The sequence below is a fragment of the Hemitrygon akajei genome, chromosome 15, assembly GCF_048418815.1.
Source record: "Hemitrygon akajei chromosome 15, sHemAka1.3, whole genome shotgun sequence".
Classification (NCBI taxonomy): Eukaryota; Metazoa; Chordata; class Chondrichthyes; order Myliobatiformes; family Dasyatidae; genus Hemitrygon; species Hemitrygon akajei.
In genome coordinates, this window is record NC_133138.1 from 81,196,530 (window position 1) to 81,215,041 (window position 18,512).

Consider the following 18,512-nt stretch of genomic DNA (forward strand, 5'->3'; position numbering starts at 1 on the left):
CAGCAAGACAAAGCCACGGATAACGGCCATTGTCTCTTGGAGACGGAATTGTGTATTGAGTACTGTACTATTCATTGAAGCCCTCAGGGGGTGACCAGAGTGGGCTGGTTGAGGGATTGCATTATCCCAACCTGATTGACATCTGAGACCCCGTGAGTAAGGATAAAAGAGGGTCTGGGGAACAACCCCTTTAGACGCACCAGGAGAAACGTATGAGACTGGTGGAGGCTTGTGTGTGTGTCCATCCTTGCCTGGATGACAAATCCTCCACGGAACGGCCTCGCTAAAGGACGAATACGGATCAAGAGCGGATAAAGGAAAGCCGGCAAGTTTCTGTTCTCAAAATCTCTCTCTCTCTCCAACAATTGAAAACCCAGCGGTCTCCAAAGGCTGAAGCCTGTATGAACTGAACAAACTTTATATTTCCATCGGACAATTCATTATCCCCTAGACAACGATAGAGCTTATTTCTTATTGATTATTACTATACCCACACTTTTAGATTTAGTATTGATGACGTGTATTATCTGTATGTTTGCATTGATATTATTTTTGTGCCTTTTTACTAATAAATACTGTTAAAAACAGTATCATCAGACTTCAACGGACCTCTCTATCTTTGCTGGTAAGTGACCCAGTTACGGGGTTCATAACACTGGCCACTGGGAAGTTCCACTTATGGCTGATAGAGTGGAGGTGCTCGATGATGTGTCCCCCAATTTATAACAGGTTGCAGTAATGTCCCAATGTCCTGCATTGGGAGCACAGGACACAATAAGCGACCCCAGCAGATTCACAGGTGAAATGCTGCTTCACCTGGAAGGACTGTTTGGGGCCCTGAATGGAGGTGAGGAAGGAAGTGAATGGCCAGGAGTAGCTGCTTGCAGAGATATGTACTAGGAGGGAGATAAGTGGGGAGGGATGAATGGACAAGGGAATGGTGGAGAGAGAGATCCCTGCAGAAAGCAGGGTTGTGTGTGTGTTCAGGTAAAGATGTATTTGGGGGTGGCAGAAATTATGGAGAATGATATGTTGGATTTGGAAGCTCATGGGGTGGTAGGTAAGGACAAGACGAACTCTATCACTGTTAAGGCTGCAGGATTATGGGGTGAGCTTGGATATCCAGGATATGCAGGAGGGCAGCATCAATTTTGGAGGAATGGAAAGCCCAAACTTTAAAGAAGGAGGACATCTCTGACATCCTGGAAAGGAAAACCTCATCCTGGGAACAGATGCAGTGGAGAAGGAACAGAGAAAAGGCATTTTTACAGGAGACACGTTGGGAAGAGGTATAGTCGAAATAACCATGGGAATCTATAGGCTTATAAAAGATGTTGGTTGACTCCAGAGATAGAGACAGGGAGATTGAGAAAATGGAGGGTATGGTCAGAAATGAACCAAGTGAATTTAAGGGCAGGGTGGAAGTTGGAGGCAAAGTTGATGAAATTGATGAGCTCAGTGTGGGTGCATGAAGCGGCTCCAATACAATCATCAATGTAGCAGAGGAAGGTTGGAGAGCATTACCAGGGAAAGCTTGGAACATGGACTATTCTATGTAGCCAACAAAATAAAGCGTAGCTGGGGCCCATGCGAGTGCCCATTGGCACTCTTTGCGTTGGGAGAACGTGGAAGATGCCAAAGGAAAAAATGTTGAGTGTGAGGACTTCTGCCAGACAGTGGTGGTGGAGGGGAACTGTTTGGGTCTTTTATTGAGAAAGAAGTGGAGAGTGTTAAGGCCTTCTTGATGGGGGTGTTACGTACCCCGTAACTGGGTATCTGACCAGCAGAGAAAGAAGAATCCGTTGGACTCTGGTGGTACCAAACTAAAGGTGTTTATTAGTAAACTACACAATACAATATCAAAAATGCAAATATACATATAAAACAAGTTAGCAGTAATAAACCTAAAAGTGTAGGAATAATAATAATCAATAATAAACAAGCTCTATCGATGTCTAGGGTAAATGAATTGTCATAGGAAAGTATAGAGTTCAGTTCATAAATGCTGAAGTAGTTATGGTTGTTGTATTGAAATCATTGGAGAGAGAGAGAGTGAGCGAGATGTAACAGCAACAGTTGCGGCAGGCAAACCTTTTAATGGCTTTCTTAATCCGTCGTGTCATTGTGGTCATTCAGTTATGACCCCTCCGGTCTTCAGCTAGACCGTTCTTCTGTGGTGGACTCGTCACTCTGGCATGAGTGGACACACACACAAGTCCCCACCGGCCCTGCTGTAACACTGTGAGCTTTACTGACCGATCTCCTGGTTCGGTCTCCGAAGCCCCCACCTTTCTGTGGGTTCCCAACACTCAGTCAGTGTCCACTGGTGTGTCTGAAGGGTGTCTCCCCAGACCTGTCTTTTATCCCCACTCACGGGGTCTCAGCTATCCATCAACTCTGAATGACTGTGTCCATCAAATCAGGCCACTCCTGCTATCTCCTGAGGAATGTTAATGAGCAAAGTAAAGTCCTTGTAGTGGAAGCTAAATAATTCAGGAAGAGTCATAATACAGTAAATCAACAGTCTCTCTCCCCCTCTTATCTGTAGCAGATGTTCTTGCCTGGGTTTTATCTCTCTCTCTCATGAGCAGCATAGCAACAGCAATAGTTCGTAGTTCTCAGGAGAGGGGTTTGGAATGGTTAACTCTTCACCCCATTGTCCATCAGGTCTGTCCATCACTCATAACAGGGGATAGAAGTGTATATGGACTGGACATCCATGGTGAAAATGAGGTGGTCAGGATCAGGAAATTGAAAGTTAGTGAGAAGACTGAGAGCATGAGAAACGTTGTGGATGTAGATGGGATCAGACTGAACCATGGGGGATAGAATGAAGTTGAGGTATGAGGACATGGGTTCAGTGGGGCAGGAGCAGGCAGAGACAATAGGATGGAATAGAAGATTGGATAGAAGCATGGACAGAAGATTGGCTGACTGGCACAAAGCAAAGTGGGAATTAAGGGGTATTCTCTGGTTGGGTGCCAGTTCCACAGGGGTTGGTGTTTGGACCACTCTTTTATGTCAGTGATTTGGTTGACAGAATTGATGGCTTTGTGGCTAAATTTGTAGACAATATGAAGATAGGTAGAAGGACAGGTAGTGTTGAGGAAGCAGGGAGTCTGCAGGTGGACCTAGACAGATTGTGAGAATGGGCAAAAAAGTGGCAGATGAAATATAATATACGGAAGTGTATAGTCAAGCACTTTGGTAGAAGGAATGAAGGCATAGACTTTTTTCTAAATGGAGAGAAAGCTCAAAATTCAGGGTTGCCAAAGGACTTGGGTGTCCTTGTTCAGGATCCCTTAGAGGTTAACTTGCAGGTTGAGTTGGTGGTGAGGAAGGCAAATGCAATGTCAGCATTCATTTTGAGAGGACTAAACTATAAAAGCAAGGATGTAATGCTGAGGCCTTATAAGGTGTTGGTCATACCACACTTGGACTGTTGTGAACAGTTTTGGGCTGCATATCTAAGGAAAGAACTCCTGGCTTTGGAGAAGGTCCAGAGGAGGTTCACCAGAATGATTCTGGGAATGAAAGGGTTAATGTACGAGGAGTGTTTGATGGCCCTGGACCTGTACTCACTGGAACTTAGAAAACTGGGGGAATGGGGGGGGGGGGGGGATCTCATTGAAACCCATCGAATATTGAAAGGCCTAGACAGAGTGGATGTGGAGAGGATGTTTCCCATAGTGGGTGAATCTTGGTTCAGAATAGAGGGAGGTCCATCTGGAACAGAAATGAGGAGGAATTTCTTGAGTATATCTATAAATGGAGGTTAATAGGTTGTTGATTAGTCAGGCCATCTAAGGTTACTGGGAGAAGGCAGGAAAATAGGGTTGAGAGGGTTAATAAATCAGTCAAGATGGAGTTGTGGAGCAGACTCAATGAGCCAGATTCTGCTCCTATGATTTATGGTCTTATGGCATATGTAAAAACATATCACCCTGTTTATAAAAATGTAGTTCCTGCTCTCTCACCTAAAATTCACACTTTTAACCTTTCATCATTGCAGAAGTGTAAGAGACAGGCCCAAAAGTCTTCTGACAATATCAGTGTAAATGACACCCTGTAGTTCCACTCTGATCCTTCACCTCTAAATACTTCAGTGCACAGTTTCATAAATTAATATCAAACCACTGAAGGAAACTTAACAGGTTGAGCACCAGCTGTGAGAGGATGAAATTATAAATTTCATCCCTTAAAAAGGTGGCATCCATCATTACGGACCACCCCCACCACCCCCCCCCCCACCATTACCCAGGGCATGCCTTGTTCTCATTGTTACCATCAGAAAGGAAGTGCAGAAGCCTAAAGTAAAACGCTCAACAATTCAGGAACAACTTCTTCCCCTCTGCTATCTGATTTCTGAATATGCATTGCACCCAGGAACAATACCTCACTACTTTTTATTTCTATTTTTGCACTACTTATATAATTTAATAATTTTATATGTTTACTGTAATTCAACATTTTTTCTATTATTATATGTTGCATTGTACTGCTGCTGAAAAGACAACAAATTTCATGCCCCATGCCAGTGATATTAAACCTGATTCTGATTCTGATATTTCACATCAATGTCCACAATTCCCTTTCACCCACAGATGTTGCTCACCTTTCTGAATGCTTCCAGCAGATTTTTTTCTCTAGATTCCAGTGTCTGTAATGTTTTGTGTCTACATAAATTAATATCACTACAAACTGAAGGACCTCTGTGAAATATTACTGTGATACAACTCAAATTGCTCAAAGCTGATGCTGAAGAATGTGATATCTGACAAATTTCATGATTTGTTCCATCATTAAAATGTTAATTATTGATATATGAAAATAATTTAGAAGCATGGAATAATCACGAACTTTAAGAAATCAAGAACTAAGTAGACAAAATGCAACAGAAGGAAGTATTAGCATTCTGTGACAAAATCGTTGCTCTCTTGACCATCTCCTATTGAAAACAATCTGAAGAACTCTGTTCAATGGAAGCCATCAGATGGACTTCCTATTCACAGGAAAATCTAAAATACATTCCCTTAAAATACCTTCCAAGTTGCAAAAATGTTTTTTTTTTTGTTAGACAGGGGTACTAATAGTTATGGAAATAAAGTTAATTAATTGCATTCTTCCATGGTCTAGTTGTCTTTAGAATTTTGTTGGTAGACTTTTGTCCCTCCCATTGACTTAGCCTTATCTATAATTTCACTTATAGCTACATACCCAGTGATGACTTGAAACAGTGTTCCTCTGAGCGTATAAAGCCAAGCTTATTCTGAGCTTGGCAGGAAACACAACCACTTGTCATTGTTTGCAGAGTCAGAATGCTGATGGTCCAAGTGCCATTCTGCACTTCCACAGCAGTGTCTGTGTTGTTCCAGGAAATTCTTGCTGGAGGATTGGCTTCAGTTTTACAGTGAAAACTCATCCCAACTTGGGTCAAGTTTATTTGAGTAGGTTTGTCTGCAAGAAGAATATAGGTGGCCGGTTCATTTTCGTACAGCCTGTTAAACTCAAAGTCACAAGATTTTAGTTCATTATATCCTCATATAGCTGATCCGACTGATATATATGTGTCTCTGTCACATATATAGAGACATATATATGAGAATGTCATATATTCAGATATGTCAAATAATGCAGATTATTTGATAAAATTAGATGAGTTCATTATCATGCACACTAGTGTTCAATTCCTTGTTTGCATAAAGCTATAAGAGTGAATAGTATACTTGATATTCATAAACCCAACAATAAATGTCATGATATGTACAAAATAGCAGGATGGTACAATGAATGTAGTGCATTCTGAGGTAGTGTAAAAACAAACAAGAGAAAATCTGCAGATGCTGGAAATCAAAGTAATACACAAAAAAATGGAGGAACTCCGCAGGCCAGACAGTGTCCATAGAAATGAGTAAACAGTTGAAGTTTCAGAGTGAGACCCTTCATCAGGAAGGGTATGTCAGGAGCAATGCCTTTTATTGAAAAAACTGAGCGGCAAAGTTGGTGCAACTTCAACAGGATGTCATGTGTGCTAAACAGCGGGAAAAAGCCTGCAATGTATTGTGCAGATAATTTCAGACTCCAAACTACATCATCAAATTTGATTCTAACATCATTTTACGAAGTGAGGGGGCCCACTTTCTGCACAGTCCTATGAAGATATGCCTGATCTCCTGTCCCTTTGGTTGAAGGCTGCAACATTAGGTTAGATCGAATGGCTTCTCAGGCACCATTTTTGAGCAAACTGTCAGCTGGTGGCAGTGCATGGTTTAGCCAGTTTGGATTTCCACATCTGTGCTTTACAATGCATCAGGTAGGTGTGATGCCACTGCTGATTTCAGAGGGGCTGGGGCATAGCCTGTGTACGAAGCACAAAAGCACTCATTTTAATTGGACACTGAACTTGAGTGTAAATGTGAGCACAGAAAAGTATTTATTTTACTTAATGTTTTAAGTTCATTTCTAGTGATTAAAAGAAGCAACTTTACCTATTAAATACCTTCAACAATTTTTATTTTAATTACTTTATCATATTGGACATTTATAAGGAGCTTGAAGACCAGCAACAGCTGTCATGGCCCTGATGGCTATTGGGGCTCTGGGACCTCTGGTCCCACAGCCTTGGTGGAGTCATGGCAAGGGCTCTGTGGAGGAAAGGGTTCTTCCACTACTCGACTGCGAGGAGCAGGGTTGGATGTGAAGCCCCTCAATTATTGTAGTAGAGTACTACCCAGGGGGACACATGAATGGCAACAGTGCTACCAGTTTTAAGAAATGTAATAGAGCACTACTTAGTGCATTATCTTTGAGTGTAAGAATGAAAGGGCTTTGCACTGTTTATTTTTGTAAATATTTTTACTATGAAGTTTATCTTGATATATAAAAAGATCTGATGCTGAGCTGCCACTCACAGAGGCCCAGTTCACGCAGCCATGACAATGAGTTTGATTCATGCAGTCATAAACTAACACTAGCTCTGTAATGTATTGTTAATGCACAGATATTTACAATTAAAAGCACTTATCTGTGTTGGCTGGAAAAACATTCAGAACATTTTTTGCATGCCTATAGCTAATGCCAAGGTATTTCTGATAGGATTAAGTGATTGAGTCAAAACTTCTGCCCTCGTGCTAACTCTACCTAGAATAGCTGTATACCACTGCTACTTATACATATTTCCTCACTTCTTCCTATTTTCATCGAATGGTTCTAGTATTAGAGCAGTTAACAGTAGGAAATGTTTTGCCAATAACTGACATCCTATATAGAACATTATGAATGGTTTAGCAAGTATTATGTGCATGGCTCCTTTTGTTTCCTCACAGAATTTCTGATAAATGATGACCTGTCATATGGGGGTTGGAGCAAGTGGGGGGAAGGGGAGAGGAGAAAGATTAATATTTTAGCAGCTGCTTGTGCGTGGGAGGGTGAGACAGGTTCTGGGTGTTCTAACGTTTTCTGTTGTTCATTCTTTGTTTTTTTTTCTGTTTTGTGGATGTCTGTGACGAATAAGAATTTCAGGTTGTATGCTGTATACAGTCTCTGATATTAAATTGAACAATTCAAACATTGAAACGTGTGAGGGAAGTTAGTAAAAGAATACATGGATAAGGATGTATATTGAACAGATGTTAGAAAATAAGAGTATCTTTATCTTATACAGTGACGTGCAACAGGTTAAGGGAAAAAAATTAACATAAAATCCAAAGGATTACCTACATTGAACAGAAATCTTCCAGTCCTCTGAAGTCTGCTTTCCCAAATAATTTGAGGCGGTGCAGGAATACAATCCAGAATTGCTTCTTGAAATACTGTGAAAGACCAGGGTCCCTCTTGTGCTATTAAGATTTATTGTTTGCCTATTATTTTCAGTTCTCCTGTACCAGGTGTAAGTAGCTTCAGGATAGCTGCGACTGGAGCATAGCAAAGAGATGTTGTCACCCTCTTTAATATCCATTTCTGATCTGTCTTTTACATAGATGGTTGTGTTTCTGGGTGCATCTGTAAGTAAACAGTATATTATGAGTTATAACTATGATACAGAGAACCCGAGTCTCTAGTTCATCTGTTATATAGGGCAATTAACAATGATCACATGCCTAACTCCCAAGTTAAAGCACTTTATACTGAGTCCTATCACGGAATAGTTTTCCGAAAGCATAAGAGAAAAGTATATTCTCAAAATCTCTTGAAAAATAAATGCAACTTTCCCACTGACTCCCGGAATTTCTGACAATTCAAAGTGGAGAAGGACTACTTGGGATGGTATTGAGGTTAGTGAGGCCATTGATCAGGTGCACACCGAAGTCCTGTGTAATTGATGGAAGGAGTGCGCCAACAATGTTGGAAACCTGAAATAAAATTCAAAATTGAGAAAAATACACTCAGCAAGTCAGGAAACACCTGCGGTAGGGAAACAGCACAATTAGAGACTCACTTCGCTAGCATGTGCTTTTGTGTTTGGTGATGTTGATCTGGGGAGATGCTGAAGTCATTCTGCTGCACGTTCTGAAGGTTGGACAAATGCTCAACATCAGTATTATCCAACAATCACTCTCTAAGATACTCAAGGATACCTGCCTACTTAAGCTAACAAACAAAGGTGCTTAATTAAACAAGCAAACTAACAGATATTCTTTATCTGTTCTTGACTCTGTCCTGACTCCGTCCTGACTCCATGGTGACAGACGGATTCTAGCAAGTGAATGCAAAGGTGGGTTGCAACCTGTTAAGGGTGCATCCATCAGCCCAGTAGTAGAATGATCCTGAAGGAAAGGAAATCAGTGCTTCTGTAATCTCACCTCTACAGTCAGCAAGGACTCCATGGCTGGAGCAGATCTCAGGGATAACTTCCAGTTGAAATATGTCAGCCTTGAACATTTCAAGCAAGGAGATTTAATTGTGAAATGGACTTTGCCCTTGGACACTCTGCTGTCAGTTGTGGTTATAGTGGAGGTCTGATGGGAATAAACCACCTTTGTTTTATGATATAGAATTCACCTCCATGAGAGTAAGTCACAGTTGTAATTGTAGCTACACCATTAAGTCCTTCTCAGTTCCATAAGACCTTCCATAACACTGATCCCAACAAACTGAAAGTAACTATGAATTCCACTAATGTGCGTTTGTGCAAAGTCTCAACGTGTGACAGCAACTTGAATTTCTCTCTGTTATGTTGATATCACTAACACTGTTGATGTGAGAGTAAATTATACTAGAAATCTGAAATAAAGACATAGAGAAACTGTGTGAAATATACACAAAATGCTGAAGGAACTCTGCAGGCCTGGCAGCACATATGAAAAAACAGTACAGTTGCCGTTTCAGACAGAGACTGTTCATTAGAACTGGAGGAAAAAAAGATGAGGAGTCAGAGTAAGAAGGGGAGGGGGGGAGGAAGAACCACAAGAACCAGGAGTGGAGGGGGGTGGTGATGGTGAAGTAAAGAGCTGGAAAGTTGATTGGTGAAAGAGATACAGGGCTGGAGAAGGGGGAGTCTGATAGGACAGGACAGAAGACCATGGAAGAAAGAAAAGGGGGAGGAGCACCAGAGGGAGGTGGATAGACAGGCAAGGAGATAAGGTGAGAGAGGGAAATGAGAATGGAGAATGGTGAAGGAGAAGGGGGGCTTTACTGGAAGTTTGAGAAATTATTGTTCATGCCATCAGTTTGGAGGCTACCCAGACAGAATATAAGGTGTTGCTCCTCAAATCCTGAGTGTAGCCTCATTGCGACAGTAGAAGAGGCCACAGGTTGACATGCCAGAATGAGAATGGGGAGTGGAATTAAAATGGGTGGCCACGGGAGATCCTGCTTTTTACTTCAGGTGAAGTGTAGATGTTTGATGAAGCGGTCTTCCAATCTATGTCGGGTCTCAAGGGTGAAGTGTCGCCTCACCTGGAAGGATTGTTTGAGGTCCTGAATGGTAGTGAGGGAGGAAGAGTGGGGGCAGGTGTAGCACTTGTAGGGGCAGAAGTAACAGGACCATCCACTTTACACTTTACTTCAGCCCCCTCCCACCCACCAGTTTCACTAATCACCTTGTATTTCTTCCTCTCCTCCCACCACCTTCTTACTCTGACTCCCCATCTATTTTTCTCCAGTCCGGATGAAGGGCTCGGCCCAACTGTACTCTTTTCCATAAATGCTGCTTGGTCCATTGAGTTCCTCCAGCATTTTGTGTGTGTTCCTTGGACATCCAGCGTCTGCAGATTTTCTCTTGTTTGTTATCTGAGTACACAGACCAAAATGTCAGCTGTTTCTATTTCCACTGACACTGCTGATCTGCTGAGTGTTTCCAGCATTTCCTATTCTGTTGCCGATTTAATCGATATGTTGTGATCACTTTGGCCACTCTCCTATCTGTACACTGTACAGTTCTAGGATTTTGGATATTCCGTTTGTCTATCTCTGTCATTCACTCTGTCTCACTCTTTCTCTCTCTGTTTCTCTGTATTTCTCTCACCATTATCATTCCCCTGTTTCCTTTGTCTTTCTCTCTCTCTCTTTCTCACTTTCTTTCTCCTGCAGTGATCTGTGGAATATAGAATGGAAAGTAAGGAGAATAGGTAGTTGAGATCAAAGCCTTCCGGAATGTTTTAGTCAGCTTATACTATGAAGTAGGATGAACTTAGATGCAGAAAATGCTCAAAAGCAATAATTTCTTACATTGAACAGAGATCTCCACAGCCTCTGAGCTCTGGCTTCCAAGGTGGTTTGTTGCTACGCAAGTGTACAATCCAGAATCAATTTGAGAAATACTTTGGAAGAGTAGAGTGGCATCTTTGGAATTATAATCCTGAACTTGACCTTTGTCCCTCTTGAACCAGCTGTAAATGGCTTCAGGGTTACTGTTACTGGCACACGACAAAGAGACCTCATCACCCTCTTTGATCTCTGTTCTGTTCTCCACTTTAATGTTTACATTTTTGGGTGCATCTGAAAGTGAATAAATTTCATGTTTGAGGATGTGATACAGACAGAGTACATCCTTTGAGAGCCTAACCTAACTTCATTCAATCAGATATAATGGACAGACCGTGTTGACCACATGCCAAACATGTCTGAGCCCAGCCATGAGAGGAGTTTATGAAATGGATAGAAAATCAAGAATTTTTATAGACTTTCTCAGACTCTAGCTGAAACAAATCACCATTGACATCTGAAGGCTCTGGTCCATGAGCATTCAAAGTAGAAAAAGAACTTTAGTGATGATACTGAGAACATTAGGAGCACATGGGTTAGAAGATGTGCACCACGTCACAAACTGAAATGAAGCCCCAGGTACTAGAACCTTTCGGCAAGTTGGGTGACATCAATGGAGAGAGAAAACCACAATTAACAATTTGGCTCGGTGATGAGAACTTCTGAGTACATGGACAAGGATGACAAGTAGCTTTGCAGATAATAATTGGGAACTCCTGGACTTGGAACTCCCTCGCAGGATCTGAGTCACATAGGTTAGCTGTGTCACACAGGAAGTTTCAATCACAGATCTGACATCAGAGACCTGACACTCTTCCTCAGGTTCTGCCACTGGAAGTGATCACTAGGCTGACAACAAAAAGATTCAAGGGCATTCTCCCCACTGACTGCCAGGAATGACAAGTCTATGAACAGAAAGGATGGAATGCAGCGGGGATGATATTGAAAATATTTGGCCCTGCATCATTGCAGAAAGCGTGGGAGGAGTGCAGCATCTCATAAACTACTGATGGTACACTCTACAAGCTCAAAAGGCCCGGACCTTTCTTCAGAGAATTGAAGCAAGGTTTCTTGCGTCCAAAATATACAAAGAGATATCAGAGTTAACCAATGTGCATTACCCTACACCGATTGTGTATTACCCTACACCGATTGTGCATTACCCTACACCGATTGTGTATTACCCTACACCGACTGTGTATTACCCTATACCGATTGTGTATTACCCTACACCGATTGTGTATTACCCTACACCAATTGTGTATTACCCTACACCAATTGTGTATTGCCCTACACTGATTGTGTATTACCCTACACTGATTGTTCATTACACTATACCGATTGTGTATTACCCTACACCAATTGTATATTGCCCTACACCGATTGTGCATTACCCTATACCGATTGTGTATTACCCTACACTGACTGTGTATTACCCTATACTGATTGTGTGAAGATCCATTTGCCATTGTTATAGGTATCTTTCTCTCTCTCTCTCTTTGTCTTTCTGTCTCCTCCTCTGGCTGCCTGTCTCTCTCTCCCTTTCTGTCTCTCTGTCTCTCACTCACTCTTCCTCTTTCTTCTGAAATAGTCTAACTGTCTCAGTTGTAGAATAGCAATGTGGGTAGAATGGATTTAGGACAAGAAAATTCTGAAGAATAACCTTGCTAACTTATACAGTAACAACACAACTGAGCGTGTCGTCAGATGAAAATAATAACAAAATTTTCTCACATTGCACAGAGATCTCCACAGCCTCTGAGCTCTGGTTTCCAAGGTAGTTTGTTGCTACACAAGTGTACAATCCAGAATCACTTTGTGAAATACTTTGGAAGTGTAGAGTGGCATCTTTGGAATTATAATCCTGAACTTGACCTTTGTCCCTCTTGAACCAGCTGTAAATGGCTTCAGGGTTACTGTTACTGGCACACGACAAAGAGACCTCGTCACCCTCTTTGATCTCTGTTCTGTTCTCCACTTTAATGTTTACATTTTTGGGTGCATCTGAAAGTGAATAAATTTCATGTTTGAGGACTTGTGATACAGACAGAGTACATCCTTTGAGAGCCTAACCTAACTTCATTCAATCAGATATAATGGACAGACCGTGTTGACCACATGCCAAACATGTCTGAGCCCAGCCATGAGATGAGTTTATGAAATGGATAGAAAATCAAGAATTTTTATAGACTTTCTCAGACTCTAGCTGAAACAAATCACCATTGACATCTGAAGGCTCTGGTCCATGAGCATTCAAAGTAGAAAAAGAACTTTAGGGATGATACTGAGAACATTAGGAGCACATGGGTTAGAAGATGTGCACCACGTCACAAACTGAAATGAAGCCCCAGATACTAGAACCTTTCGGCAAGTTGAGTGACATCAGTGGAGAGAGAAAACCACAATTAACAATTTGGCTCGGTGATGAGAACTTCTGAGTACATGGACAAGGCTGACAAGTAGCTTTGCAGATAATAATTGGGAACTCCTGGACTTTGTAAAAAAAAATAATTTTCTAATGGTGTTTTAGCTTTAACAGTGCAACTCTCAATGCTGCTGAATAATGAATTTAAATGGATTTTAAAGTATTTTACTCATTATCTTCTTGATTTATTATATTGTTAGCCTCTATCTCTATCTATATCTCGATGTCTATCTCGATCTCTATCTCTCGGCCTATTCCCTCCTTGGAGCGACGGAGGATGAGAAGCGACCTGATAGAGGTGTACAAGATGATGAAAGGCATTGATCGTGTGGATAGTCAGAGGCGTTTCCCCATGGCTGAAATTGTTGCCACAAGAGGACACAGGTTTAAGGTGCTGGGGAGAAGGTACAGAGGAGATGTCAGGGGTAAGTTTTTTATTCAGAGTGGTGAGTGCGTGGAATGGGCTGCCGGTGGCGGTGGTGGAGGCGGATATGATAGGGTCTTTTAAGAGACGTTTGGATAAGTACATGGAGCTTAGAAAAATAGAGGGCTATAGGTAAGCTTAGTAATTTCTAAGGTAGGGACATGTTTGCAGGGACTTTGTGGGCCGAAGGGTCTGTATAGTGCTGAAGGTTTTCTATGTTTCTATTTAACCATTTGGGCTGTGATGGATCATTCTGCATGACAATCATTACATGAGAAGAAAGGTTACAAGAAGGTTCTAGTCAATTTCTGTAAAGCAACACAACTGAATTTGTCTAGCAATGAAATTGATAACAGAAACCCCTCCAGAGCAATAATTTCTTACATTGAACAGATATCTCCACTGCCTCCGAGCTTTGGTTTCCCAGATAGTTTGATGCCGTGCAGCTATAGAACCCGGAATCACTTTGTGAAATATTTTGGAAGAGCAGAATCCCATCCTTGGAATTATAATCCTGAACTTGAACTTTGTCTCTCTTGTACCATTTGTAGGAGGCTTCAGGGTTACTGCTACTGGCACATGACAATGAGACAGTGTCACCTTCTGTGATTTCCGATCTCCCTTCCACTTGAATGGTTACATTTTTGGGTGCATCTAAAAGTAAAAGATTTTATCTCTTATGACTAAGAAATGGGAGAGCACTACATCCCTAGCGGGACCTGAGTCACATACAGATGGCTGAGTCACATGGGAAATACAGATCGCACAACAGACATCAGACACTCGACACTCTTCTCCAAGTCCTGCCACTGGAAGATATCAAAAAGATTCAAGGACATTCTCAGAACTCCTTGTAGAAATGCAATATTCCCAATGACACACAGGAATCACAAGTCCATGGATATTCATAAAAGATAGGGTGCAGCTGGGATGATATTGAGAATATTGGGTCGTGCATCAGTGCAGAAAGTGTGGGAAGACAGCAGCATCTCACAAACGACCGTTAGTACACTTTTCAAGCTCAAAAGTCCTGGACGTTTCCTCAGTGAATTGAAGCCAGGTTTCCGGATCAAAGTAGTCCAGAAGACCCAGGAAGAGATTAGACTTAATTACTGCGGTTGGATATCTCAGATAAATCCCATCCTTGCTGGGAATACTCGGCAAGTCAGTGGAGAGAAAAAAAATCACGGTTATCAACTAAGCCCAGAGACTTGAGTTACTGAGCAGTTGCCTGGCTTTGTGATAAACAGAGTCGGAGGGAATCGTGTGCTGTTCTGTGGAGGTGTTTGGAATCTCTCTGTTGCATGTTGTGCAGGTTGGGTAAAGAGCTTACTGAGGGCCAGGCAGCAGCTCTCGTCATGTACTGGCTCCTTGCAGCCAGATCCCAGCAAGTGAACACCAGGCTGGGCTGCAACGTGTGACGGGTGGCATCCATTAACCAACAGTGACTGGAATGATCATGAAGGAATGGAAGTTAGTGGCTCTGTGACCTCTCCTCTGTAGCTAACACACCCGAGCAATGACTCCAAGCGTGAAGCGCGGACTGTATCAGTTATCGGATTTCAATGAGACTTCTTGATGGAAGTCAGCATTGGGAATGTATTGTAAACACAAAGTACACTGCAGATGCTGTGGTCAAATCAAGACGTATAAAAAAGCTGGATGAACTCAGCAGGTCGGGAAGCTTCCGAGATGCTGCCCGACCTGCTGAGTTCATCCAACTTTTTTGTACGTCTTGGGAATGTATTGTTCCTTGATCTGTTTGAGAGGAGAGGTTTGCTCTCAGAAATTATCCTTAAGGAGGATCTACTCTCAATTCTGTTCATACTGGACTGAAGTGACCACATTTTACAAATCAGGCAGCGTCCACCTTCACTTAGAGCAAGTGACAGCAGTAACGAGAACTGCACGTGCGGTCCCAGCTCTTTTACCCAGAGCCTAAAACCATGACAGTAAACACCCTGATTGCCTTCTTCACTGATCTGTCCGCCTGTAATACCATTTTCTGGGAGCTATGAAACTTCACCTTGAGGGTCTTTCTGTACATCAACACTGCTGCATGTATTTACTGTCTCTGTTAGAATTAAGGTTCCTTGCTTTGTTAAAGACGGGGAGCAGTAATGGGGACAAGGTATAGGAATAGAACGAGGTGGAGAATAAATGCATGGCTGAGGGATTGGAGCAGAGGGTTAGGGATTCAGACTGGGACCTCTTATTGGGCAGGTGTGACCTGTACAAAAAGGACGGGTTGCACTTGAATCCCAGGGGGACCCATACCCTGGTGTTGAGGTTTACAAAGTCTGTTGGGGAGAGTTTTAACTAGAATTGCTGAAGGGTGGGAACCAACCTGAAGTGACCGAGGAAAGGGAGGTTGGCTCACAAATAGAGAAAGCTTGGAGACAGTGCGAAAGGGAGGAGAGGCAGGTGATAGAGAAGGGGCGCACTCAGGCCAATCATTTGAGATGTGTCCTGGTCTTCCTGTGGGCTTAGCTACTGAGCTCAGCGGAACCATTTCTACTGACAGGAGAAGGGGCAAAGGTGGGTTACTGGGACGTTAAAACCAGTCGCTTTCGCCTGATGGGGCTCAGCAGCTGTGTTTGGTTGCTCATCTAGGAAGGGAAATATCTGAGATCAAACCTCTGCTGCCTTGAGGCTGTACCCAGTCATGGGGAAGGCTTTGGGAGTAAATCCCAGGGGGAAAATCCAGAGCTGGAGTCCCTAAGCCAGTCCTACAATGAGTTCAATGTTGACTGGCAAGTCTCGCCATGCTGCTGGTGTCAAACAAAATCTTTTGCTGCCGTTCTTTTGGGTTCATCAGATGCATAGAGAAGGGGAGCACGGGTAACAGCTTGCTCTCCATATCGTACTTCCCAGGCTTGCGTATCTGGACAGCTAGGATGCAATATCCAGAAGCAGTACCTTCAACCCATCTAACCTGTTTAGAACCCTTTAAACTACCTACTCCAACTGATTTGCATAAGGACCATAGCCCTCCATAACCCCACCATTCATGTACTTATCCAGATTACTTACAAACTTCCAAATCGAGCTTACGTGCACCACTTGTGCTGGCAGCTCATTCCGCACAAGGTTGTAGCAGATGCTGTGGAATAACAATGTGGGGCAGATAGGTTTAGGCAATAAAACTTCTGAGGAATAATCTTGCTAACTTACCATATAACAACACAACTGAGCTTGTCACTGGATGATATTAGTAGCAAAATACACTCAGAAACAACAATTTCTTACATTGAACAGATATCCCTACAGCCTCTGAGCTTTGGCTGCCCAGATAGTTTGTTGCCGTGTAGTTATAGAACCCAGGATCACTTAGTGAAATATTTTGGAAGAGCAGAATGCCATCCTTGGAAGTAAAATCCTGAACAACCATAGTCTCTCTTATACCAGTTGTAGGTGGCTTCAGGGTTACTGTTACTGTCACCCTCTTCGATTTTCAGCTGTGATCTCGCTTCCCGTTGAATGGTTACATTTTTGGGTGCTTCTAAAAGGAGAAGATTTTATGTCTCATGACTAAATACCGAGAGCAGTACATCCCTCGCAGGATCTGAATCACATAGGTTAGTTGTGTCACACAGGAAGTTTCAATCACAGATCTGACATCAGAGACCTGACACTCTTCCTCAGGTTCTGCCACTGGAAGTGATCACTAGGCTGACAACAAAAAGATTCAAGGGCATTCTCCCCACTGACTGCCAGGAATGACAAGTCTATGAACAGAAAGGATGGAATGCAGCGGGGATGATATTGAAAATATTTGGCCCTGCATCATTGCAGAAGGCGTGGGAGGAGTGCAGCATCTCATAAACTACTGATGGTACACTCTACAAGCTCAAAAGGCCCGGACCTTTCTTCAGAGAATTGAAGCAAAGTTTCTTGGGTCCAAAATATACAAAGAGATATCAGAGTTAACCAATGTGCATTACCCTACACCGATTGTGTATTACCCTACACTGATTGTGTATTACCCTACACCGACTGTGTATTACCCTATACCGATTGTGTATTACCCTACACTGATTGTGTATTACCCTATACCGATTGTGTATTACCCTATACCGATTGTGTATTACCCTACACTGATTGTGCATTACCCTATACTGATTGTGTATTACCCTACACTGATTGTGTATTACCCTACACTGATTGTGTGAAGATCCATTTGCCATTGTTATAAGTATCTTTCTCTCTCTCTCTTTGTCTTTCTGTCTCCTCCTCTGGCTGCCCATCTCTCTCTCCCTTACTGTCTCTCTGTCTCTCACTCACTCTTCCTCTTTCTTCTGAAATAGTCTAACTGTCTCAGTTGTAGAATAGCAATGTGGGTAGAATGGATTTAGGACAAGAAAATTCTGAAGAATAACCTTGCTAACTTATACAATAACAACACAACTGAGCGTGTCATCAGATGAAAATAATAACAAAATTTTCTCACATTGCACAGAGATCTCCACAGCCTCTGAGCTCTGGTTTCCAAGGTAGTTTGTTGCTACACAAGTGTACAATCCAGAATCACTTTGTGAAATACTTTGGAAGAGTAGAGTGGCATCTTTGGAATTATAATCCTGAACTTGACCTTTGTCCCTCTTGAACCAGCTGTAAATGGCTTCAGGGTTACTGTTACTGGCACACGACAAAGAGACCTCGTCACCCTCTTTGATCTCTGTTCTGTTCTCCACTTTAATGTTTACATTTTTGGGTGCATCTGAAAGTGAATAAATTTCATGTTTGAGGACTTGTGATACAGACAGAGTACATCCTTTGAGAGCCTAACCTAACTTCATTCAATCAGATATAATGGACAGACCGTGTTGACCACATGCCAAACATGTCTGAGCCCAGCCATGAGAGGAGTTTATGAAATGGATAGAAAATCAAGAATTTTTATAGACTTTCTCAGACTCTAGCTGAAACAAATCACCATTGACATCTGAAGGCTCTGGT

The 18,512-nt window shown here is 42.3% G+C and overlaps 1 protein-coding gene across 1 annotated transcript in view; it reads right to left on the reverse strand.

Annotated features, from left to right (window-relative positions):
- Positions 1-18,512, reverse strand: part of LOC140739086 (hemicentin-2-like) — a 48,921-nt gene that overhangs the window by 15,507 nt on the left and 14,902 nt on the right. Inside the window, 8 exon segments of the mRNA XM_073067032.1 lie at positions 5,218-5,457; positions 7,720-8,001; positions 10,669-10,938; positions 12,439-12,708; positions 13,938-14,207; positions 16,803-16,939; positions 16,941-17,055; positions 17,962-18,273. Of these exon segments, the coding sequence (XP_072923133.1) occupies positions 5,218-5,457; positions 7,720-8,001; positions 10,669-10,938; positions 12,439-12,708; positions 13,938-14,207; positions 16,803-16,939; positions 16,941-17,055; positions 17,962-18,273 (1,896 nt within the window).